We start from the raw sequence: 26,008 nt of genomic DNA on the forward strand, positions 1-26,008 counted from the left end.
GGATTTTGGTGGCCCAAGGTCAAGATGGCATCAGAGAAGGGCACCTCAGCTCCAGGGTCAGAGAAGTCCAAAGCTCCAAGTGGAGAGACTCCCTCCATAAACACTGCCCCAGCATGTTGTCTGCATCCCTCAGAGCAGAGACTCTGAAGCTCGGGCTGGGGCATCGGACTGATCCCTTTTTGAACCCTGGGTGCGTCAGTCCCTAGCTCTGTTTTGGGCGAGATACCTCTCTGAGCCTCAGTTTTCTCATTCAGAAGTGGGAATGATACCTACCTCAAAGAGCTATTGGGAAGACTGAGATAATCCGGGCAGTGCTAAGGCAGTGCTTAGAACATAGTGAGCGCACAGTACCTAGCAGTTGCTACTCATCCCAGCCTGTCCTGGATTGATGTTACTCATGTGCCTCTCTGCCTCCCCTAGCAGTGAACTCCTACAGGCAAGAGTGTACATTAAACCTCAGCTCCTCACTCATAAGCTCGGTGACCACAGCAAATGGCTTAATGTTTCTGAGCCTCAGTGTTCCTACTAATAAAGTGGGGATAATGAAGCCTACTTCAAATTTTTGGTGTGAGCACAACTCTTAAGAGTGGTTATTTTGGCGTAAGGGCATTATAAAAAAAATCTGTGTTATTTTTACTCATATGTGCATTTTCTTTTTTTCTGTAACAAACATGAAATATTTGTGCACTTTTCAAAATATGCTTTTTCGATACCAATCGGATATCAGACTGAGGTGGGGGGTGGGGGGAGGGGATGGGTGTATGCCTACATAATGAGTGCATTGCGCACCGTTTGGGGAATGGTCACGCTTGAAGGTGCTGACTCGGGAAGGGGGGGTGGGGAGGGGAGGGATATATACCTACATGATGGGTGCAACGTGCACTGTCTGGGGAACGGACACGCCTGGAGCTTTGACTTGGGGGGACAGGCGGTACATGGGCAATGTATGTAACCTGAAATTCTGTATCCCCCATAATAATAAGATGAAATAAAAAAAAAAGAAACCCCCCAAAAATATGCTTTTTCTTAAGAAAATAGCTTAAATTTATTGAGTGCTAACTATATTTTAGGCATTGCTATAAGCACTTTACATACATTATCTCCAATTCTCACAACAGTCCCCTGATAAAGGCAGTATTATCATCACCATTTTATAAATGAGAAAACTAAGGCTTAAGGAGATTGAACAATTTGTCCAGCTTGTTGTAAGTGACTCTATACATGTGATGAAATGTTATAAAACTATACACACACACAGATATAGAAATGAGTGCATGTAGAAACTGGTAAAATCTGAATAAGGCCTGTAGTCATGTCATTTTTCTGGTTTTGATATTGTCCTGTTGGTAGGAAACATGTTACCATTGGGGCAGGCTGGATGAAAGGTACCAGCTGGAGTTTCTCTACATATTGTTGCAATTTCTTGTGAATCTGTAATTAGACTCACATAAATAAATAGTTTTTACTTATATTTATTTTTAAATAAGTTAAATAAAGAGTTTTTAAAAAAGTATAACGATTACATGAGATAATGTAGCACAGTGATTGGGCACAATCAGCATTTCGGTATAGGCAGTTCCTCTCCTCCCCACTCTGGGAGTGACTTATTTTCATAGTTATATAATAATAATGGCCTCCCTTTTTTGTGTTTACTAAGTACCAGGTCTATTTTACATGCATTATTTCATTTAGTAAAGCCTATAAAATGGGTGCTTTTATTATTTGCCTTTACTCATAAGAAAACTCAGGTCCAGCAAAGACATACCTCTTCCCTACTTGCTAGAAGGTGACCAGGCCAGGATTTACACCCAAGCAGTTTGTGAGGCCATGCCCTCTCCCTCAGGGTCCACTCAGTGTGCTGCAAAAGGTATTCTTTGAACCTTGGAAACCATCTACTCCAACTGTCTCCATTAACATGTAAGAAAACTGAGGCTTGGAGAAGGAAAGGGCCTTGCTCAAGAACATCCATTAAGTGTGTGATGGGGTCAGGATGGGAACCCAGTTTTTGATATCCTATGCCAGGGTTTTTTCCAGCACCCACATCCATAGTACACCTTCACTGGGCCCTGTCTAGGAGACCAGTGGTACCCATACGTAGACCTGGGGTTCCTATTCACGTCCCTCACCAGCCTACCCAGCTCATGGCACCCAGGCTCAAAGGTGGAAGTGGGGCCTGGAGAGGGTGGAGTCATGGTGGCCCACTACTCTGGGCAGCCCTGGGAGCCAGGGTAGCCGGGGGCCACAGAGAGGGCAAGGATAGACCCTCTGGACTTTGGCAAGAGCTGAGGTGTGAAGGAAGGATGTGTGTATATGTGTGTTTGTGTGTGTGTGTGTGACAGGTGTTATTCATGCCAAGCCCCTGCTCCCATCCCCCTCAGACTCCTTTGAGTCACTTGCCCCTAAGGTTTGGGCACATTCTTGAAGGGAGTGGTCACAGGGGTTCCAGGGCCCTTTCAGGCCCTAGGCCAGTTTCTTTTCCTCCTGGGACTGAAACCAACTCCCCTGTCAGACTCAACACCCCTCCCCAACTACTAATATAGTGACGTTCTCCTCTAATTCCTGCCTGGGGACCTCCTAGGACCAGACCTGAGTTTGGTGGGGAGGGCTGGCCTGGGTCCCAAATCTCAGGGGATGGATTCCTGGTATTCAATGAAGTGTTTGACCTACATTCAGATGAGCCTGATTGGATCTCCCTTCCCCAACCTGTGGTGCTCCCCACCCCCATCCCTCCGGGCCAATCCGCGGTGGGCCAGGGCAAGGCAGAGGATCAAGGACCCCTCCCTGCCATCTCGCCATCTTGGCGCCCAGGCAGGTCGGCTGGGGAAACAAACACAGCCGCTTGGCCTAAGGGAGCGGCCTTAGCAATCCCGTCCGTGGGGAGCAGCGCCCTCGTGTGGCCTCCAGGAGAAGCGCGGCTCCTTTCCCTGCCCCGTCCTTTGTATGCGCTCATTGAACAAATGAGAGACACTATGTATGTGCCAGGCGCTGCTCTAGGCTCAGAGGGGAAGACAGATAAGATACCTGCTCCACGGACTGTACATTTCTCTGTCTGTCTCTGTCTGTCTCTCTCTGTGGAGAGGCAGGCAATAAACGATCAATAAATAAATGAGGCAGTTACAAGTAGTGATAACTGCCAGGAAGAAACTAAAACAGAGAAATGTGATGGACAGTGGCCCAAGAGGGAAACTTAGGACAGGATGGAAAAGGAAGGTTTCCCTGAGTAGCTAATGTCTGAGATGAGACCTAGGTGACGGGTCCAGTCATGTGAAGATCTGGGGGGAAAGCTTTCCTTGTGCAGGGAACAGCTCCTGCAGAGACACTCAGGCAGGAACAGACTTTGCATAACACATGGAAAGCCAGTGTGGCTAGAAAGGAGTGAGCAAGAGGAGAATGAGATGTGGTAAGAGGGTGAGCTGGAGTCAGACTATAAATCTTGCAGACCGTGACAAGGAGTTTGATTTTTCTTTTAGGAGTAATGGGAATGTATTGGGTGAATATTGAGCAGAAGAGTAATGTAGCTTGATGGCCTTTTTAAAGGACTTGTATGACTGCTGTGTGGAGGATGGACTTTGGGCAAGAGAGGAAGAATGGAAGCAGGGAGATTATTGCAAGAAATTAAAAGACTATTGAAAGAATTCAGGTGAGAAATGATGGTGGCTTGGATCAGGGTAGTTGTGCTGGAGGTGGGAAAATGTAGTTACATTCTGGGAATATTTTGAAGGTAGAGTCAAGAGGACATGTTAATGGACCACATTCTCCTTTGTTCATTTAGCTCCAGGAACTCCCACACTCACACGCCCTAGTCGGCTCCTCCATCCCCATTGGGGGGCTGAGTTAGAGGGATAGACTCCAGGGACACAGCTAAACTGGGGAGTTTCCAGGTGTTGTTAGACAAAAGAATGTAAGACTCAGACATTGTGTTCTCCAGGAACTGCCTCTACTTTCATTATTAGCCCATTTAATGGGCAGGGCCTCTCTACCTACTGTCTCCCTTACCCCACCCTTGTTTCTACAGACTAGTTATTTATTAGGTCAATGTTTGTCCAAATGAGTGTGTGTGTGGCCCCCAGGGTGTGTTGGTGACACCCAAAACAGTCCTGAGTGTTTGGTGTTTGTATTTGATACAGGCTAGGGGGCAGCATAACATGAGGATGTCAGCCCTCAGACCTAGGCCGGCCATTTACTCCTGTTTAATTTACACAAAACACAGTGGGGTCAGACCTGATCTCAGAGAAAATGCACACACACACTTTGGCCCCAGGTTGGGCATTTTTGGAGAGTCTGGAAAAAGCCAGGTTAGCCTTGCAAACGCTCTCAGGCCAGCAGGGGGTGGGGGGGAGCAAGTACAGGAAGTGAGTGACCGGTAGGCTCTGGAGTCAACAGGCCTCACCCTGTTTGTGTTGTGCTGCGGTGGGGGGTGCCGTTATAAATGTAGACAGCCAGAGGGCTCCTGGCTTCAGAATCTAGAACTGCACTGGTTCTGAGAGTCTATGCAAGCCTCACCAGGATGAAGCTGCCAGGCCAGGAGGAGTTTGAAGCCTCTAGTGCTCATGAAAATGTTCCTGCAGGGGAGCTGGGTAGTGGCCTTGGCCCTGGCCCCAGCCCCGATGGCCCCTCAGACACAGACAGCAGGGAACTGGGGGTACCCAAGGACCCTCTGCTATTCATTCAGCTGAATGAGTTGCTGGGCTGGCCCCAGGCGCTGGAGTGGAGAGAGACAGGCAGGTGAGTGGGAGCCAGGCCAGTTCTATGGAATCCTTCCCCTTCCCTAGCTGGGGCCTCTTCCATGACCCTCAGCTCCTCCTGTGGGGCTGCTTCTCACCAAAAATTAGGATTTTCCTCTCTGTATTCCCTTATTTTGGAGCCTCACCCTCCATGATACTCAGCCTTCTTTACAGTCTAGTTTTGAGTTCTCCAAGACCCAAGATGAAGGGTGACTGCCAGGGGAGGGGCCAACTCTACACCACTGGGCCCAGGATGCCCCTATTGCCTTACTTTCCCTGGCTCCTCTGCATTCCTGCTCCTGGGTGTGGGAGAGATGACCCTAATAACACTATCTACCCCCTTTCATCACAGGTGGGTCCTATTTGAAGAGAAGTTGGAGGTGGATGCAGGCCGGTGGAGCACCCCCCATGTGCCTACCGTGGCTCTGTCCAGCTTCCAGAAGCTCCGCAGCCTGCTGGCCGAGGGCCTTGTACTGCTGGATTGTCCAGCTCAGAGCCTCCTGGAGCTCGTGGGTAGGCTGGGATCCTTTGCAGGGAGGGCCTGGGTAGCCATGCCATTTCCCTAGGATTTCCCCCAAAGTCTTGGAATTTTCCAGAGCTCACCCCGCTCCACCCTAGGGATTGTCCATCCTTGTTACAGGGTAGAGATGGAAAACCAGAGTAGAGAAGCAAGTTCATTGGTCTCTGCATTCCCTGAGACTCCCAGAAGGGAAAGGGGCCTGGGTGGAGGGGAAAGGGGAAGAATGGGGGGCTAGGGAACTCTCAGGAAGGGGTTTGAGCCCTATATCTGTTCTCCAGAGCAGGTGACCAGGGTGGAGTCGCTGAGCCCTGAGCTGAGGGGGCAGCTGCAGGCCTTGCTGCTGCAGAGACCCCAGCACCACATCCAGACCACAGGCACCAGGCTCTGCTGGGGTGAGAGGCTCCTCCCTGGGCCCAGGACCAAGACCCTGGGGTGGGAGGGTCCTAGATCTCCCCTGCACCATCCTGGGCCAGAGGAAGCTGGTGGTGATGCTGTGGGGAGAAGACTGGGGGAGCTAGAATCATAACAATCAAGTTCTATGAAGCGATGTACTTGGCAGGTACTGTGCTAAGAGCTGTACATGTAGTATCTCATTTAACCTTCACAACCACCCTGTAAATAGGGCCACAATTATTCCCATTTTAGTAATGAGAAAACTGAGGGAAGAGTGTGCACTAGTTCTCGCAGCTTGTCAGTGGCAAAACTGGTTAGGGAGCCCTGGTGGATCCACCCCCAAAGCCTGTGCTCTGTGTCACTGCATAATCCTGGTTTGTAGGATCTACCCATCAAAGAAAGTCTTCTCATGATGAGGAAACTCCCTTGAAGGAACAGGTTTGTGGCCTTTCCCTGGGCAGGGCTGGGAGAAGGGTTAAGAATTAACAAAGCCCACCCTCCACTGGATCCCTCGTCAGGTGAGGTCCTGCCCTCCCCAAATAACCTTTCATACTCTGTGTCTTCTCGAACTCCCTCTCAGCATCAGAACCCCCTGAGACAGAGGCTGCCTCCAGGGGCTGAGGCAGGGACTGTGCTGGCTGGAGAGCTGGGCTCCTTGGCACAGCCACTGGGGGCCTTTGTTCGACTACAGGATCCAGTGGTGCTGGGGCCCCTTACTGAGGTGCCCCTCCCCAGCAGGTGAGGCTACTGAGTGGGATACAGGGATCCTGCAGCCCAGATGAAGGGCCTCTACTGGGGAGGGGACTGGGGGGTCTTCACCCCATTCTAGAGGATGTATGGGGATGAAGCTCAGAGGTCTGGAGAGAGGGCAGTGGTCAGGGATGCAGAGTAGATGTGCACATGAGTGTGTGGATGGGTGCTGGTCGGAAGGTCAGAGCTGAGCATCAGAGGCCAGGGCTGCCCAATGGGAAAGCAGCCTCTGACCCTCTCTGGGGCCTGGTTCCTTCCTCAGGTTTTTCTGCCTTCTCCTGGGCCCCCCCATGCTGGCAAAGGGCTACCACGAGATGGGCCGGGCGGCAGCTGTCCTCCTCAGTGACCCGGTGAGCTGGGCAGGTGTGTGTGTATGTGCACGCGCATAGGCTCATGTGAGTGAGTGAGCTCGTGTGTGGACAAAGCCCAGAGGGTGGCTTTGTGTCCATGAGCATGGGGACTGCAGTTTCCTTGGCTCCCAGTATAGCTCCATTACTGGCCCAGTGCCGGCACACAGTAGGCACTCAAAAGATACTCACTGAATGAATGAATGTGTGAATGACCTGTTTGCCTATATGACCCGTGTATGTCTAGTTTTGAGACTGCAAAAATGCATGCAGAATTCCAGATGTGCATTTACCACTCATTCTGAGCCCTTGTTCCCAGCAATTCCAGTGGTCAGTTCGCCGGGCCAGCAACCTTCATGACCTTCTGACAGCCTTGGATACCTTCCTAGAGGAGGTGACAGTGCTCCCTCCAGGTCGGTGGGACCCGACAGCCCGTATTCCTCCACCCAAATGTCTGCCCTCTCAGCACAAAAGGTACCCAGATCCTTCCCCACAGGCCCTGGGTCTAATCCCATTGTTGAGGAGAGGCTGGGTCCCAGGAAAGAGAAAAGGACCTATCTTTGGATTTGGAGTTCAGCAGACCTGAGTTCTGCTCGACCACTCTCTCGCTATGAGACCTGAACAAGGACCTTCCCCTGCCCAAGCTTGGTTGGTTTTCACAGGTCACATTATGACCTGTCCCTTTTTGAAGCCCACTTCTCCACGGTCAGAACTTGGCCCCTAGCCGCAGAGACACGAGCAGCCGCCAGGGGGCAGGGCGCCACGAGCTTCGGGCCTAGCCGCGGACAAGTTGGAGATTCCCCCGCCAAGCTGAGGTTCCCTTTCTCAGGCTCCTCTCTCAACTGCGCGAGGTCAAGGGCCTCACCGCCCCGCACGTGACCCAGCCTGAGGACAGGCACCGCCACGGGCCGCACGCGCCCAGCCCGGAGCTGCAGCGGACCGGCAGGTGGGGCGAGCTGAGTGGGAGCAAGGGTTGGGGTTACAGGGGCACAGAAGTGTGTGCTCACTGTGGCAGGGGCTCACCCGGCCATAGGGAAAGCAGCGGGGCCGCGGGCGTGGGGCGTGGAACCTGGATCCTGACGACCCACGGGCGGGAGGCTGTTTGGGGGCCTTGTCCAGGACGTGCGCAGGAAGGCCTCGTGGTACCCCAGCGATTTCCTGGACGCCCTGCACCCCCAGTGCTTCTCGTCTGTGCTCTACATTTACCTGGCCACCATCACTAACGCCATCACTTTTGGCGGTTTGCTGGGAGATGCCACGAACGGTGCCCAGGTGAGAGGGGTTGTGTGAAGGGGGCAGGCACAAGCTTTGGTGTCCTGCCAGCTAGTCCCCTTCCCCTGGGACTATAGGTGAGTGGAGAAGGCTTCCTGGAAGCTTGGGCTCCTGTACTGAGGACTACAGGGTCCTGTGCCAAGCCCCTTTCGGCTTCCAGGGAGTGCTGGAAAGTTTCCTGGGCACAGCGGTGGCTGGAGCTGCCTTCTGCCTGATGGCAGGCCAGCCCCTCACCATCCTAAGTAGCACGGGGCCAGTGCTGGTCTTTGAACGCCTGCTCTTCTCTTTCAGCAGGTAGGAGAGCTCCTCCCACCTCTCGCGACCCTCACTGGCTACCTCATCAGCCTGGTCCTGGCTGGTTCAATAGGAGAGGGTGGGAGCTATCTGTCTGGCTCAAGGGGCACCTGACGTGGATTAGGTGGGGAGCAGAGAGCCCTGCCAAGCCCTGCCTGTCTCTCACCCTCACAGAGATTACAGCCTGGACTACCTGCCCTTCCGCCTGTGGGTGGGCATCTGGGTGGCTACATTTTGCCTGGTGTTGGTGGCCACAGAGGCCAGTGTGCTGGTGCGCTACTTCACTCGCTTCACTGAGGAAGGTTTCTGTGCCCTCATCAGCCTCATCTTCATCTATGATGCTGTGGGCAAAATGCTGAACTTGGCCCATGCCTATCCCATCCAGAGGCCTGGGTCCCCCGCCTATGGCTGCCTCTGCCAATACCCAGGCCCAGGAGGTAGGTGAGGGAAATAGGAGCCTTTGGTAGGCGAGGAAGGATGCCGGAGGGTGAGGAATAGTCCCCTGACTCTCCCCCTGGTGAAGTTCAGCAAAATGCTGAGGATTTTCTCACCCAATTAACCAGCAGTGCTTTTCTCACTCTGGTTCTGAATCAATTGAGAAATAAGACAAAAGAAGGCCCAATATCGTCTTAATTTCTGATGACACTGATAAAAGAACATGGGTTATATCTATGGGTGAATGGGCTTCCTAACGATGAAGCCAAAATTAGATAGACTTACCCACCCAGTCATGGCAGCCCTAGACAGCACTGTCTTGCCCCAAGGGAGCAGAGCCAAATGCACACACCAAGCAGGCAGCTCACACCTGAGTGAGGGGAGAGGAAGGCATGCCCTCCTTCATCTCCCAAACTCACCAATCAAATAAACCACTGCTCTTCCCCTGGGTGAGAGTGACTGAACAGGAGAGAGGCCTGGAGAACTGTGCTTGCATATATCCCTCCACATGGAAGGCAACACCAGTACTGGGGAAGATATGTCCTCTCTATTGTGTGCCAGACTCTGTGCTAGGCATGGACAAGACCAGTTCTGGCCCTGGTGGAAACACACAGATGTGTGTGCTCATCCATTCAGCCAACATTTGCTGAGCATCTGCTGTGGCCAGGTCCTGTGGTTGGCACCATGGATACAGATGGGTAGAGAATTTGAGGGGATGCGGGCATGAGACAATGTCCTGAGGAGTACACACTTAGTAGTGATGGAGTCAGCAGGTAGATGAGTCACAACTAAGAACTCTGTGGTTCAGCTGGACCCATCAGATTAGAATCCTGTGGGGCTAGAGAAGGTTCCCAGGGAAGGGGGCATACACCTGAATTCTCTGCTTCCCAGGAAATGAGTCTCAATGGACAAGGACAAGGCCAAAAGACAGAGATGACAGCTTGTTCATGGTGAGGGACTGCTACTAGGAGGGCTTGGGAAAGAAAGGGTGGAGGCCAAAGTTCTGGTTCCTAGCTCTTCGCACCCCACAAGCTAGGGAAATCTTCATGGGTCACTGAGGCTCAGCCATTTCTAGGTCTCTATGGCTGGAGACCTCCCATCCTGGGCACCTGGTTCCTCCATGGGTCCTCCTTCCCTTGAGGTGGGTTTAGGAGAGCAGGACGTTTACTTTGCTGCCCATAGCCCCATCCCTGACCACCCCTCTATATAGGACCTAGGCCTGATCAATGCATCCTTGCTGCCTCCGCCTGAGTGCGTCCAGAAGGGTGGCCACCCTCGTGGCCCTGGCTGTCATACAGTCCCAGACATCGCCTTCTTCTCCCTCCTCCTCTTCCTTACCTCCTTCCTCTTTGCCATGGCCCTCAAGCATGTGAAGACCAGCCGTTTCTTCCCCTCTGTGGTGAGTGTCACCTTTCTTTCTGTGGGAAAGGCCTGGCTCTTGGTCTTGGGTCCTGTCTCCGAACCGGAAAGATGTGGAAGGAGGGGGATGGCAGGCCTGCCCATGACTGAGTCTCCACCGTGTGGCCAGGTACGCAAGGTACTCAGCGATTTCTCCTCAGTCCTGGCCATCCTGCTGTGCTGTGGCCTTGATGCCTTCCTGGGCCTAGCCACACCGAAGCTCATGGTGCCCAGAGAGTTCAAGGTGAGAGATAGGGAAGGGGGTGCAGAGGGGAAAGCAGGGCCAGCAGACTCTGGAGAAGGAAGATGCATAAATCCCACACTTCTATTCTTCTAAGATTCTTTCCTCACTTGTAAACTAGAAATAGTAATAATAATGGCTCCACACAGTTGTCATGACGATTAAATGAAGTACCGCAACAGACACATAAGTGAGAACAGAATACACAGTAGCCATTATTAGAGGGTAGAGGTTAAGAGGATGTGTTCTGGTCAGCCAGCCCTGAGTTTCAATTCCAGTTCTACCACTTCCTAGCTGTGCATTAGGTAAGTTAATGCACATTTCTGAGCCTCAATTTTTCATCCATAAAACGGAAACAATAAATGCCAACAGTTGCTACCCCATCAGTTGTTTTGAGGTTTACAGAAGATCATGAAGCACTTATCATGGTGCCTGGCACATACCAAGTCCTCAATAAATGTTAGGTATGGTTGTTAGGGGCTCTCCCTACCCTTGGCCTGGCCCTACCCACGCTACTACTATTCACTCTCTTCTTTGCACCCCTATTGCCTGCTCGGATCCAGTAAAACTGAAGCTTCCTCCCCAGGGCATGACCGTGTGCAGGACAAGTCTTAGCACTGACTCCTAGACTTTGCCTGTGCATTTGGAGATCTCCTCTCCAGCTTTCCCCAGGACAGTAGAGCAGTGGGGGCTCCAAGTGGGGCAGGCTCTGGGGTCCCCTCCCCCACACAGACGCTTGTAATCAGAGCAGACGCAGACACACCCAGCTCTTCCCCTGCCCCTGCCCCAGATCAAGGCAGGTCTAAGCCTGACTCGCCCCACCCTGGATGGGGGGGGGGGTGCCTAGGGAGGAGGGATCTGAATACCAAGAAGCATAGGCAGGCCCCATCCACCACCTCCTTCTCTTCCAGAGAAGGAAGGACCCTGAACCAAAGTTCAGAGCCCCTGGCTCCAGCCCAACCTCTAAGCTGGTACCCCTCCCTTTTTTAAGGGACAGGGATGATTTGAACCAGCTGTGCACACACACCCACCTAGCATCCAGTGTCTCATGGCCGGGGACAGGGAGGCAGGTTGTGGAAGAATGCCAAGGCTAAGGTGTGCAGGTGAGGTGCTCTTGGGAGACCCTCTCCAACCTGTCCATGGAATACTTCTCCTGCAGCCCACACTCCCTGGGCGTGGCTGGCTGGTGTCACCTTTTGGAGCCAACCCCTGGTGGTTGAGTGTGGCAGCTGCCCTGCCTGCCCTGCTGCTGTCTATCCTCATCTTTATGGACCAGCAGATCACAGCAGTCATCCTCAACCGTGTGGAATATAGACTACGGGTAAGGCTTGCTGGGTAAGGCCCTAGACCAAGGGACAGAAGCTCCAGGGTGGGGTCCAAGCTCCCCTCTCCCAACTCAGAGGGCAGAGGGATCAGGCCTGGGCTACCTTCATCCTCATGGCCCCCACCGCTACCTGCAGAAGGGAGCTGGCTTCCATCTGGATCTCTTCTGTGTGGCTATGCTGATGCTGCTCACATCAGCACTTGGGCTGCCCTGGTACGTCTCAGCCACTGTCATCTCCCTGGCCCACATGGATAGTCTTCGGAGAGAAAGCAGAGCCTGTGCCCCCGGGGAGCCCCCCAGCTTCCTGGGCATCAGGTGAGGCTGGTATTCAGGAGGCTGGAGTAAGAAGTGGGCAGCAAGGTGTGGTAGTGAGGTGCATGGCAGTGTTACTGGGCAGCTTAATTCTAAGCTGGTGCCCCACAAGCACTGCAGTGGCAGAATGGGTGGGTTCTGGGCTCTGAGTTGGGTGAGTCAGATCTTACCCTCTCTTCCTTCAGCCATGAGGACTGGGAGGGGCCTCAAGAGGAGCACCATCAGTGTAAGGGTTGAAGTGAAGGTGCCACCTAATAATCCCCACTCAGTGTAGAAGTTACAAAGGAATCCATTTCCAAAACAATTTTGTAACTGTTGGAAACACGATCTGTCTAAAGTATATGAAATCAACTTTGTAAATTGTGAAATATAAGTCTTCACAGCAGTGTAAAAATTGCCAATTTTCCATCAACATAAAAAATGAAAATGAAGAGCAACTATGAACTTGAATTGATGGAGAAGCCTGGGACTCTCATGTCGAAGTGCTCCACCCCTTCATCTCCACCAATTTTTCACATCAAGCTAAGGGTCCCTCCCTCCAGGTGACCTATTGGGGTATCCCTCTAGTTTCCATTTGCTACCAGGGTCTGTACTGGTGTCTGGCCAGGGTCTCCAGCCTAGATGCCCCAGGGGCTCTTCCAGACCAGAGCAAACTCCTCTCTCTCCCCACAGGGAACAGAGGCTGACAGGCCTGGTGGTGTTCATTCTTACAGGAGTCTCTATCTTCCTGGCACCTGTGCTCAAGGTACCTTTGTTAGGCTAGAATCAGGGTCAGAGCAGTACTGATAATATGTATGGCAAGAACTGACACTGGTTGAACACTTACTATGTGCCAGGCACTGTGTTAAGTTTTCTCCATACCTGATCTCGTTTAATCCTCATATTAACCCTGAGAGGCATATGTACTTAACAAATGAGGAAGCTGAAGGTTAAAGAGAGAAAGTAACTTGCAAGAGCCCACCAAGAGGGCCAGTTTCTCAGATCTATCTGAGAACTCAAATTCTTATCCAGTGGGCTTTCTACCCAGTGGAGCAGAGTGTGGGTGTGCCACCACCATCCTCTAGGCTACCCTTGCTCCAGACTCCCAGCAAGCCTAAGAGTATGGTCGTCACACCCCGCAAAAACTTTGAAACAAAAACCTTCACTTCTCCCTCACCAGAGGTTTATAGAACATCTGCTGTGTGCAAGACTCTGCTAGGTACCTGGGAGAAGTGGGGGACAGGGGAGTATTGAAAAGGATTATGGAACCAAGCCCCTGCCAGCAACACACACAAACAAAAATTAAGTAACAAGTAATAGCAGAAAGGTTCAACAAGCCAAGACAGTAAAGCAGTCAAGGAGGGTGTGGAGAGTATCAGACAAGAGTCACTGGCAGGATGACAAGAGGTTAGGGAAGGGAAAGGTCATGGAGGCTGGGTGAGAGTGGAGCAGCAGAAAGAGCCAGATGGACCGGATCAGCCACTTACTAATTAGGTGGCTCTCGTTCAACAGATATTTACAGAGCATAAGCCGTATGTCAAGCACTGTTCTAGGTACTGGGGATATAATGGTGGTCAAAAGAGATCATGTTTTTATTCTTGCAGTCTGGTGAGAGAAGACAGATTTTTAAATATTAGAACAAGGAAATAGGATACTTTCTATGAAAAACAAAAGAGGATAAGGTGATGAAGAGTACCAGGGGCTACTTTAGATCAGGTGGTCAGTGAAGGCCTTTTTCGGGTGTCATGAGATGAGGCATGAGTAGTAAGGGACTGTCCATGCAAAAGTCTGGGGAAAGAGCATTTTAGGTAGAGAGAACAGTAAAGCAAAAGGCTTTGCAAGAGGTAAGAACAAACCTGGGCATGCATAAAGAACAGTGGAAGCATAAAGAACAGAGGGGGCAGGGCGCAGTGGCTCACGCCTGTAATCCTAGCACTCTGGGAGGCCGAGGCTGGAGGATTGCTCGAAGTCAGAAGTTCAAGACCAGCCTGAGCAAGAGCGAGACTCCATCTCTACTAAAAATAGAAAGAAATTATCTGGACAACTAAAAATATATATAGAAAAAATTAGCCGGGCATGGTGGCGCATGCCTGTAGTCCCAGCTACTAGGGAGGCTGAGGCAGAAGGATTGCTTAAGCCCAGGACTTTGAGGTTGCTGTGAGCTAGGCTGATGCCACGGCACCCTGGGCAACAGGGTGAGACTCTGTCTCAAAAAAAAAAGAATAGAGGGGACTAGGATAGTTGTTTAATCCCTCTGAAATTCAATTTCCCCATCTGTAAAATGGAGAATAATAGAATTTATTTCCTCTGATTGATGTGAGGATTCAATGAGATCAGACATGCAAAGTGTGAAAGGAAAGGGAAGGCCTGGGCAGACTTGCATGATAGATGCTAGGCAGGGGTTGGAGCCTAAGGTGGGGTATCTGGGTGGTTGGCAGAGATAAACTCCTCTGCCAGCTCTCCACATCTTTCTACCAGTTCATCCCAATGCCTGTGCTCTACGGCATCTTCTTGTACATGGGGGTGGCAGCACTGAGCAGCATCCAGGTGAGCTCATTAAAATCACCTAGCAATTCCTTTTTTCTTTCCTGCTGGCATCTCCTGCCTACACTTGCCAGTTTTCCTACTCTCCTCTTTTCCTATCTCTCCTGGGCACAGGGACTCTGTGGCCATGCTCTGGATGGGGAGAAGCCAAGGGAGCCATCTGCTCCCCCACCATGCTGGCTGACTTAGCTAACAGTGATACCCTTCTACCAGGCTACCTGAGTGTCCTACTTTCCTCTTGCTTTTGTTCCCCCAGTTCATAAAAAGAGTGCAGCTACTGTTAATGCCAGCTAAGCATCAGCCAGACCTGCTGCTATTGCGGCATGTACCTCTGAGCAGGGTCCACCTCTTCACAGCCATCCAGCTTTCCTGTCTGGGTCTGCTTTGGATAATCAAGTCTACCCCTGCAGCCATCATCTTCCCCCTCATGGTGACTTGGGTCAGGGTTGGGCAGTGTCTTGGGGGGTCCTGGGAGACTCTGAGCCTGGAAGGGTGACCAAGGGCTCCACAAGAGGAAGAATCTCCTCTCTGTCACTTGCCGTGACTCTGCTGGGTTGAGAATCCTAAGACAAAGAAAGGTGGCAGAGGGACACCTAGAGTTGGGCTAGTCCTGGAATATCTGATTCAACTCCTTTCCCAACCTCTTTGGGCTGATCAAACACATATAGGAATATAAAAGCCAGAGAAAACTGAGGTCCTAGGAGAGGAAATGCTGACCCTTTTGTTACTCAGTAAATAACAACACAGGTGGCTTCTGGCATTATTCTTACTCACTGAAGAAGTTAGGAGCCATGGGCTTTGCAGTAGAACCAATCTGCTTATCACATCCCAGTTGTGTGACCTCTCGGAAATAACCAATCTCTCGAGGTCTCAGTTTCCTTCTCTGTACAATGGGAATAATTATTGTATCTATCTCATAGCAATGTTTTAGCATTGTGAAGCTGATACACAATGCCTAGCACATAGGAAATATTCAGTAAATGTTACTATTATTAATGTTCCTGCTACTGTTGCTGACAGCCCTGGGCTATGTTTCTGTTCCTGCAGTTGTTGGGCCTGGTGGGGGTCCGAAAGGCACTGGAATGGGTCTTCTCACCACAGGAACTCCTCTGGCTGGATGAGCTGATGCCAGAGGAGGAGAGAAGCAACCCTGAGAAGGTGCTGGAGCCAGAGCACCCATTCAGTGGAAGTGACAGTGAAGATGTGAGCTCCAGGCTGGGTCTTCTGAGGGGAATGGGGCAGGGGTTGGGAGAGCACTCTTGTCTAGGAGCTGTCCTAAATAATATCTCCATTAGCCTGAAGATCTGATCAACGCAATAACTCCCCTTAGCTCTGTATTGACATAGGTAGACTGAAGGGCTGAGGGAAATCTTTCTTAAGAGGACAGGGGCCCTGGTGGAAAGGGCTCAGGTAACAGCTCTAATGGGCTGTCTTTTTCAACCCTGGTCTTTGCTTTGTCTCACGGTGGGTTTATATCCTGCCACTGGGTCCTTTCCTCTGTGCTTGTCTCTCTCAGTGGTCTCTGTCTTTCTGTCGATTCCCAACCCATCTTGGGATCTCTCTCCCACAGTCAGAGCTGATGTATCAGCCAAAGGCTCCAGAAATCAACATCTCTGTGAATTAGCTGGAGTAGGAATCTGGGAGTGGAGACCCTGGGAAACAGAGCATGAGGTAAGGCTGTGAGGGAAGTGCTCCTGGCGTTGAGCATGGGTAGGTGCGGGCTCAGACCTTGGAAACCTCCAGTGTTTTCTCTTCATACTCCAGTCCTTTAGGAGACCTAGAGTAGGGGAGGTGGGGTAGAAAGGTCTGTCCAGAGGGAAGAATGAAACAGGCAAGGGTACCTGGGCTTGGCTCCCTGCAGTTCTGAAGTCTGGTCAGTAGAGGGAGCTCAAACTTACACCAAATGGGATGTGGAGATGGGGGGTTGTGAGGGGTGGTGTAGGGGCAGGTGCAATGACAAAAGAATGGGAAAGAGTGGGGAGAAGAGGAAGAGAGGATAGAGCCTGTGCTCCTTTCCCTAGCCCAGGAGGCTCCTCCCCTGGGCTGCTGAGCACCACACTCTAGACAAGTGGAGGGATTCTTTATTACTGGCCCTCTCTGCTATTCCTTCATTTTATTCATCCATACAGCAAGCATTTTCTGAGTACCTATCATGGAGTATCTTGGTACTAGAGATACAGTGGTAAGACAACCATAGTCCCTGGCCTCAGGAAGCTGAAGTCCCAGTGGGAGAGTCAGACAAACTATTCCACTGTTAGAGTGGAATAGTGCTGGATAAGGGAAGCACAGGCACTAGGAGCAAAAACCTCTAATTCCTTCTTGAAAGGTAGAGAATGAAGGTGGAGTGGTGGGAGTTGGTGAAGATAGGGTCATGGGAGGAAGTGGTCCATAATTTGAAACCCAAAGAATGAATAGAAGCTAGTCAGGACCTAGTGGCGTGTGCCTGTAGTTGCAGCTACTCAGGAGGCTGAGACAGGAAGATTACTAGAGGCCAAGAGTTCCAGGCTGTAGGGTGTGATGATAATGTCTTGAATAGCCACTGCACTCCAGCCTGGGCACATAGGAAGATCCTGTCTCTGGGAGGGAGGGGAAGGAGCTAGCTAGGACAAGATGAAGGGAAAATGTTCTAAGCAGAGGCCACAACATGTGCATAAGCTTAGAATTATTTGCCCTTGATAAGCTGAACTCTCTTTTGGGCCACAGAACACACTTCTCTTCATGATTCTGCAAGTCCTAGAACCTAAGAGCCTCCACCACATGCAATGGAAAATTTGGGGGGCTTGAGGGAGAAAGGGCAATTCACTGGCTGGCCCAGAACAAGATGTCCTGGGCTTTCCTTATCCCTATCACTCCTTTTGCTCTGTTATTTGTAGTACTATGTCTCTGAGCACTTGCTCTGGCCTCACCATGTCTTCTCTCAGTTCACAGGTGTTTATTCATGAAGTCAGGACATTGTTGGCCTTTGGCTTAACTGCCAGATGCTCAGTCAGCTGGGGACCTGGAGCAATGGGGCAGGACTGAAGGGCAGCTGGCCAAGACCTCTGTTATCTCCTGAGCTGAGGGTGGAGAGTGGCAAGGAGCAAGTAGGTTTGCTGTGTGCTTAGGAAAGCTGATGAGCTAGGACTGATCAGGCCCCATTCACTCTCCACCCATTAAAGGGACCTGAGCCTAGAAGCCCTTCCCAATTTGAACTTTCTGTTCTCACAAATTCTCCTTTACAGAATCTGGGGCCCATCAGAGAACTCTTTACTGCTTGCAAAAAGGAGAAAAAGTCCCTCTTTCTGGCCGGGCATGGTGGCTCATGCCTGTACTCCTAGCACTTGGGAGGCTGAGGCGGGCGGATAGTTTGAGCTCAGGAGTTTGAGACCAGCCTGAGCAAGAGCGAGACCCTGTGTCTACTAAAAATAGAAAGAAATTAGCTGGACAACTAAAAATATATAGAAAAAATTAGCTGGGCATGGTGATGCATGCCTGTAGTCCCAGCTACTCGGGAGGCTGAGGCAGGAGGATTGCTTGAGCCCAGGAGTTTGAGGTTGCTGTGAGCTAGGCTGACACCACGGCACTCTAGCCGGGGCAACAGAGTGAGACTCTGTCTCAAAAAAAAAAAACAAAAAAAAAGTCCCTCTTTCTAGAATAAGTATTCCTTTATTTGAAAGATTTTTACACATATAAAAATAATCCTTATTATTGTTTGTTTGTTTTTTTTTTACCACAAAAGTAAATGAGGTTACTGGAAAACATTGAAACAGAAATGTACACAGAAATATATAATTCTGAAATGGATACCATCCCAGAAATACCTAGTATTCATATTTTAGTGTATATTGTTCCATTTTTTTCAATGGACATATTAATAGTTTTATTAAAATGGGATTATACTGTGGAGTTCTGTAATATGGTTGTCACTTAATATGCATTGGACATATTCCCCATGTCAGTACACATGTATCTACCTGATTCTGTCATCTGCATAGAATGAATAATCTTATACATTGAAAAAGATACCATATCTACAAAAGACTATATATAAGATGTCTTCTGCAAGTTCAAGAATTTCTCTAGAGTGTATACCTAGAAGGAGAATTAAAGAATAACGATGAAAAAAAGACCTGTGTATCTAGCACTCAGGTTAAGAATTAGGGTATTCTAGTACCTTTCTAGTACTCCTCTACTCTGTATGTCCTTCCCAGATTGCATCACTCTTCTAGGTAAACATTATCCTAAATTTTATGGTAATTATTCTCTTGCTTTTCTTTATAGTTTTAACACCTAGTTATGTATCCTTATGTATATGTATGTTGATCATTCTGCCTATTTTTGAATATCATATAAATAGAATCACAGTGCATGAATTCTTCTGTGACTGCTGCTTTCATTCAACATCATTTTGTGAATAAATGGTGTTTGATGCATGTTGCTGTAGTTTGTTCATTTTCATTGCTATATAGCACTGCATTGTATGACTCTACCACAATTCAATTATCCATTTTTCTATTGATTCAAAGAATTCATTGGTGAAGCCATCGGGGCCTGGAGCTTGCTTTGTGGCAAGCTTAAGTTGATTTATTTATTTATTTTTTTTTTGAGACAGAGTCTCACTCTGTTGCCCGGGCTAGAGTGCCGTGGTGTCAGCCTAGCTCACAGCAACCTCAAACTCCCAGGCTCAAGCCATCCTACTGCTTCAGCCTCTTGAGTAGCTGGGACTACAGGCATGCGCCACCATACCCAGCTAATTTTTTCTATATATTTTTAGTTGTCCACCTAATTTCTTTCTATTTTTTCAGTAGAGACGGGGTCTTGCTCTTGCTCAGGCTGGTCTCAAACTCCTGAGCTCAAACGATCCTCCCGCCTCGGCCTCCCAGAGTGCTAGGATTACAGGTGTGAGCCACCGCGCCTGGTTGAGTTAAATTTTTTATTATAATTTTCAGGCTCTTTATTTCTTCTTTAGCCAGTTTTGGTGAATTGTGTTTTTCCAGGAATCTATTCATTTTATCTAAGTTTTCATACTTACTGATATAAAGTTATTAAAACCCTTATCTGTTTAATCTCTGTAACACATTTAGCTATGGTTTCCTTATGATTTCTAATATTATTTGTGCATTCTCTTTTTTTGTTCTTGGTTACTCTTGCAAGTTAGTCTATTTTATTAGTCTTTTCAGATAACTAACTTTTGGCTTTATTGATCTTCTCTGCTGAATGTTTTCTACTTCATTAATTTCTGCTCTTTTCTTTATTTCCTTCCTTCTATTTTCTTTAGGTTTATTATTGTTTTTCTGATTTCTTAGCTCCTTATTTGAGCTTGAGTTATTTCCTAACATAAGCACTACTGCTATAGATTTTCTAAGTACCACTTAGTTGTATCCCACAGGTTTTGATACATAGTATTCTCATTACCATTTATTTTTAAGTATTTTCTAATTTCTACTATGATTTCTTTGATTCACAAGTTGAAAAGTGCGCTTTTAAAATTTTCAAACATGTTTTTTTCCCCTTAATTATCCTTTTGTAACTCATTTCTGATTTAATTACATTTAGACATTTATGAGGCTAACTTCATGGCCTGGCATGTTGTCAGTTTTTGTAAAAGTTCCATGTATGCCTGAAAAGAGTGCCTATTTTCTAATTGTTGGGAGCAATTTTTAAAAATATATTTCTATTAGACCAGCCTCTTAATTGTGCTGTTTAAAATCTTCTAAATATATCATGACTTTTTTTGGTCTGTTTGAACTATCAAATACCAGGGGAGGTATGTTAATATACCTAGTACGATCATGAATTTGTCAATATATCTTTAAAGATTTGTCAGTTTTTGCTTTTATGTATTTTTAAAAGCTGTATTATTGTGTGCTTTCTAGTTTAGAGTTGTTATATATTCCTGGTTAATCGATACCTTTACTATTTTGTAATGATTTTATTTTGTAGTGACCAGTAATTCTGCTTAAAAGTTATTTTGTCTGCTGAAAATATAGTTCAATAGCTTTCTTGTGCTTAGAATTTACCCACATTATACATTTACATTCTTTGATCTTTCTTTGTTCTTATATTTTAGGTATATCTTTTGTAACCAGCATATAGCTATATTATTTTTTTTAATTTATAAAATTTTATTTATTTATTTATTGAGACTAGGTCTTACTCTATTGGCTAGGGCAGAGTGCAGTGGTGTCATCACAGCTCACTGCAACCTCCAATGCCTGGGTTCAAGTGATCCTCCTGCCTCAGCCACCAGAGTAGCTATGACTACAGGCCTGTGCCACCACACCCAGCTAATTTTTCTATTTTTTGTAGAGACAAGGTCTCACTATGTTGGCCAGGCTGGTCTCAAACTCCTGGCCTCTAGTGATCCTCATGCCTTGGCCTCCCAAAGTACAGGTGTGAGTCACTGTGCCTGGCCCCCCATTTTTGTTTTTAAATCCAGTTTGACAATCTGTCTTTTAACTAGAGAATTTAGTACATTTACATTTAGAGTAATGACTAATATATTTGATTTTGTTTTATTTAGTTTTTATTGTCCTGTTTTTCTGTTTCTTTTCCCTTCTCTTACCTTATTTTAGATTGATTAAGCTATTTTTGTCTTTTCTTCTTCTTTTGCATTTTCCTTTCCCGACTTGTTTGGGACACGAGAAAAAAGGAAGTCAAAGATGACTCCAACAACAGGCCTCAGCAACAGGAAGAATGGAATTGCCATTGACTGAGTTCATATTTGGTCATTATGATGGCTTTAAGACAATCAAGTAAAGATATTAAATGGGCAGCTGGACATGCAGATCTGAACTTTGTGGGGAGATCTGAGCCAGAGATAACAATTTGTAAGTTATTAGAGTATAAATTATATTTTAAACATAGACCTGGTAAGATTGCCAACAGAATGGGTACAGTTAGAGAAGAGAGCCAAGGGCTGGGTGTGGTAGCTCATGCCTGTAATGCTAGTACTCTGGGAGGCTGAGGTGGGGGGATTGTTTGAAGTCAGAAGTTTGAGACCAGCCTGACCAAGAGTGGGACCCTATCTCTACTAAAAATAGAAAAAATTAGCCGGGCATGGTAGCTAATTTGGTCCCAGCTACTTGGGAGGCTGAGGCAGGATGATCACTTGAGCCCAGGAGTTTGAGGTTGCAGTGAGCTATCATGATGCCACTGCATTCTACCCAGGGTGACAGAGCAAGACTGTCTTCCAAAAAAAAAAAAAAAGAGAAAAGAGATCTAGGACTGAGTCTTATAACACTTCAGTGTTAAAAGGTAGGAGGTAGAGGAGCAACCAGGAAAAGGAAGAGACAGAGGAGTAGCCAGTGACATGGAAGCAAAATCAAGAGTAAAGAAAGTAAGTAGGCCAGGTGTTGGCTCACACCTATAATCCCAGCACTGTGGGAGGCCAAGGTGGGAGGATGATTTGAGGCCAGGAATTACTAGCCTGGTCAACACAGCAAGACTCCATCTCTACATTAAAATAAAAAAATTTGCTGGGCATGGTGGTATGTGCCTGTAGTGCCAGCTACTCAGGAGGCTGAGGCAGGAGGATCTTTTGAGCACCAGAAAATCAAGGTTACAGTGACCTATGATTGCACCACTGCACTCCAGCCTGGGTTATGGAGCAAGACTCTATTTAAAGGAAAAAAAAAAAAAGAAAGTAAGTAAAGAAAATGTTTCAAGAAACTTTGTTTGGGGGTCATTCTAACTCCTCACTTCTGTGCCATCTCATTATAAATTTTGAAGTTAAAAATTATATTTAACTTACCATTTTAGTTGTTTTGGTTAGGAAGATTATTCAGAAATTATAATCCATACAAGGCCAGAAATGAAAATTCTGCTGGCCCCTTTTTTTTTTTAATGTTATAAAGAAAAACCCTCCCTGTAACAAAAGACACTTGTACCCTCAAAATTTTCTGAAGTAAAAAAGAAAAAGAAAAAGAAAAAGAAAAACCCAGGCCAGGTGTGGTGGCTCATACCTGTAATCTTAGCACTTGGGAGGCCAAGGCAGGAGGATCACTTGGACTCAGGAGTTCAAGACCAGACTGAGCAAAAATGAGACCCTGTGTCTACAAAAAAATAGAAAAATTAGCTGGGCATGGTGGCCTGCACCTGTAGTCCCATCTACTGGGGGGCTGAGGCAGAAGGATCGCTTGAGCTCAGGAGTTTGAGGTTGCAGTGAACTATGATGATGCCACTGAACACTAGCCAGGGTGACAGAGCAAGGCTCTGTCTTCAAAAAAAAAAAAAAGAAAGAAAGAAAGAAAAAGAAAAACCCTAAAATGATAGTCTAAGTATCTATTCATTGAGAAAAATACATGCCAAAAGTATCATTTAAGTTTAGACTTTAAAAATAAATGTATATTTTAATAATTTCAACAGCATCTACATATTATTGAAAACATGTTCATTTAGATTTATTTAAACATTCAACAAATACTTATTGAACATCAACAATGTACTGTCAGATAAGGTTTCTGACTTCATGGAGTTTACATTATAGTGAAGGAGAGATAAACAAAAAAGACAATCTCAAATAATGGCAAGTACTCTGAAGAAATTAAAATAGGGTAATAAGATAAGTAATATGATAGAAGACATTACTTAAGATGAGTGTTCAGGGAAGGACTTTCTGAAGAGGTGAACTTTAAGTTGAGACTTGAGTAACAAGGAGCCAGCTGAATTATCATCTGCCTACAGTCAAGGAATGGTACAAATACACAGAAATTTAAGTGTACTACGGTACCCAGATTAAGAACCACTGTCATAGGGGAAAAGATTTTGAGGTCAGTGTTGGCTTCAAATGTAACCCTTGGCTTGTTCATTCCAGACCATATGAACCTGAGATATTCCTTTCCTGGCTCTAATCCATAGGCTTCAATTTTTTGTCTGTAAAATGGGGCCAAGAGCCTGGATTTTCAGTCTAGGGTGCTGCAAAGGTTAAATGGTGCCTGTAACATTCTTTAAGATCTTTAGATGAATGATCCAGGGATGCATATAGGGGTATTAAAGCCTCCCAAGCCCCAGGGGGAAATTCCTTCATGGCAGTAACCTAGGCTTCTTCTCTCATCTATACCTGTGGGACAGTGGTTCTTAAATTTTTGTGGGCATTAAAATCAAAGGTTGTGATGTGAATTCCTGGGCTTTCTGCCTAAGGTTCTACGATTTTATCTTCTTAGTTCTGTGTTCTTCTGTACTCTTGTCAAGTGCCTCGTGTTTCCCAATACACCAGATTTTTGTCTCTGCAAATGGATCTGAGTGTGTACTTGTCCATATATACTATGGTCAGAGACATCTTTGATCCTTTTTTTTTTTTTCTGAGAGCAATCCAGAGCAGAGATTGGGAAAGGCAGGAATGTGTCTGTATCTACTTCTCAAACGTACGTAGACATTAGTTAGGAGTAAATCTTTGAATGAAAGGAGGGAGGAATTGATGACTGGTGTGAAAGAGAAGAAGGTGAGTACAGGAAAGCAATCCTGGTTTGAGGAACAGTTCACTGCCTCTTACCTCTCTTCCTGGTGCTGAATCTTATTAAAGGGGGCTGTCTAGGGATTGATTAATCTTTTACTCTTTCATTCAACAAATACGTATTAAATACCTATTATATGCCAGATAGTGTTCTGTGTGTAGGAATTTATTGTTAAATAAGACATGATCTCTCCTTTCCTGGAGTTTCCATTCCATAGGGGGAGACAGAAAATAAACAAATATAACAATATATACATAAGATCATTTCAAACAGTGATAAGTGCAATAATATACAGCCTAATGTGATAGGGAAGTTTTGATGGGTGGGGGTGCACTGGGACCTTTCTGAGAAGATAACATTTGAGCAGAGACTTGAATGACAAAAAGAAGTCAGCCTTACTAATACGAGGCAGGGAGTGGAGGGGAAACATTCTTGGCAAAGGGAATACGAGTTCAGAGGTCATCAGGCAGAAAGCACTTTGGAATGTTTGAGAAACTGAAAGAAGGCCCATGTAGCTAGAGTAGAGGAATGAGGGAGAAAATATTGCAGGATGAGGATGGAGAGGGTGAGAATTAGGGTTGTAGGCTATCATAATGGATACCTTGGAAAAGGCAGTGTGGGAGAGGCCTTGTCACTTGGAGTAAGAATAGTAGGGGCCAACCTGGAGTAGCCAAAACAATCTTGAAAATGAAGAACCAAGTTGAGAGGACTTGCACCTTTGATTTCAAAACTTACTACAAAGCTATAATAATCAAGACAGTTGGCTGGGTGCGGTGGCTCACGCCTATAATCCTAGCACTCTGGGATGCCGAGCCAGGAGAATCGCTTAAGCTCAGGAGGTGGAGATCAGCCTGAGCAAGAGCGAGACCCTGCCTCTACTAAAAAAATAGAAAAAATTAGCCTGGCAACTAAAAATAGATAAAAAAAAAAAAATAGCCAGGTGTGGTGGCATGTGCCGGTAGTCCCAGCTACTCAGGAGGCTGAAGCAGGAGGATTGCTTGAGCCCAGGAGTTGGAGGTTGCTGTGAGCTAGGCTGATGCCACCGTACTCCAGTCCCGGTAACAGAGTGAGACTCTGTCTCAAAACAACAACAACAACAAAAAAAAAAGAACAGCGTGTGTGGTCCTGTCAATAGAATTGACAGTCCAGAAACAGACCCTCACACTTATGGTCAATTAATTTTTGACAAGGTTGCCAAGACAATTCAATGGTGAAAGAATAGTTTTTCTGATACATAGTGCTGAGAAAACTGGATAGCCACATGCAGAAGAATGAAGTTGAACCCCTACTTCACACCATATGTAAAGATTAACTCAAAATGGATCAATGACCTAAATGTAAGAGCCAAAACAATTCTCCTTAAAAGAAAACATAGATGTAAATCTTTATGACTTTGGATTTGGCAATGGTTTCTTAGATATGATACCAAAAGCATAAGCAACAAAAGAGAAAAATAAATTGGACATCATCAAAATTAAAAACTTCTATGTGCCAAATGACACTATTGGGAAAGTGAAAAGACAACCCACAAAATGGAAGGAAATATTCCAAACATATATCTGATACGAAATTTGGACCTAGAATGTATATAGAACTCTTACCACTCAGTAATAAAAAGACAAATAACCCAATTTAAAAACGAGCAAGCAGGCTGGGCACAATGTCTCATGCCTGTAATCCCAGTACTTTGGGAGGCCAAGGTGGGAGGATTACTTGAGCCTAGGAGTTCGAGGCTGCAGTGAGCTATGATTCATGCCACTGCACTCCAGCCTGGGTGACAGAGCAAGACCCTTTCTCTAAAAAGTAAAAAAATAAAGATAGGCAAGGGATCCAAATAGACATTTATTCAAAAAAGACATATAAATGGCTAATAAGTACATGAAAAGATGTTCAACATCATTAGCCATCAGGGAAATAAAAATGAAAACCACAACGAGATACCATTCATACCCACCAGGATGGTTATAATAAAAATGACAGATAATAACAAATATTGGCAAGGATGTAGAAAAATGTAGTGGTCGTTGAATTCAGCCACTTT

The 26,008-nt window shown here is 47.0% G+C and overlaps 1 protein-coding gene across 1 annotated transcript; it reads left to right on the plus strand.

Moving 5' to 3' along the window:
- The first annotated feature begins 4,507 nt into the window (after nt 1-4,507).
- On the plus strand, nt 4,508-16,157 carry SLC4A9 (solute carrier family 4 member 9). Its single transcript, XM_069484113.1, has 21 exons — nt 4,508-4,725; nt 5,077-5,237; nt 5,523-5,636; nt 6,020-6,075; nt 6,218-6,375; nt 6,650-6,737; nt 7,054-7,208; nt 7,564-7,680; nt 7,832-8,006; nt 8,167-8,300; nt 8,475-8,737; nt 9,627-9,685; nt 9,946-10,134; nt 10,264-10,377; nt 11,534-11,695; nt 11,835-12,013; nt 12,683-12,755; nt 14,468-14,536; nt 14,790-14,963; nt 15,581-15,736; nt 16,104-16,157. The coding sequence occupies exons 1-21, from the start codon at nt 4,508-4,510 to the stop codon at nt 16,155-16,157; spliced, it is 2,868 nt and encodes a 955-aa protein (XP_069340214.1).
- The last annotated feature ends 9,851 nt before the right edge of the window (nt 16,158-26,008 follow it).

Source organism: Eulemur rufifrons, chromosome 10 (genome assembly GCF_041146395.1).
Source record: "Eulemur rufifrons isolate Redbay chromosome 10, OSU_ERuf_1, whole genome shotgun sequence".
In the NCBI taxonomy this organism is placed as follows: domain Eukaryota; kingdom Metazoa; phylum Chordata; class Mammalia; order Primates; family Lemuridae; genus Eulemur; species Eulemur rufifrons.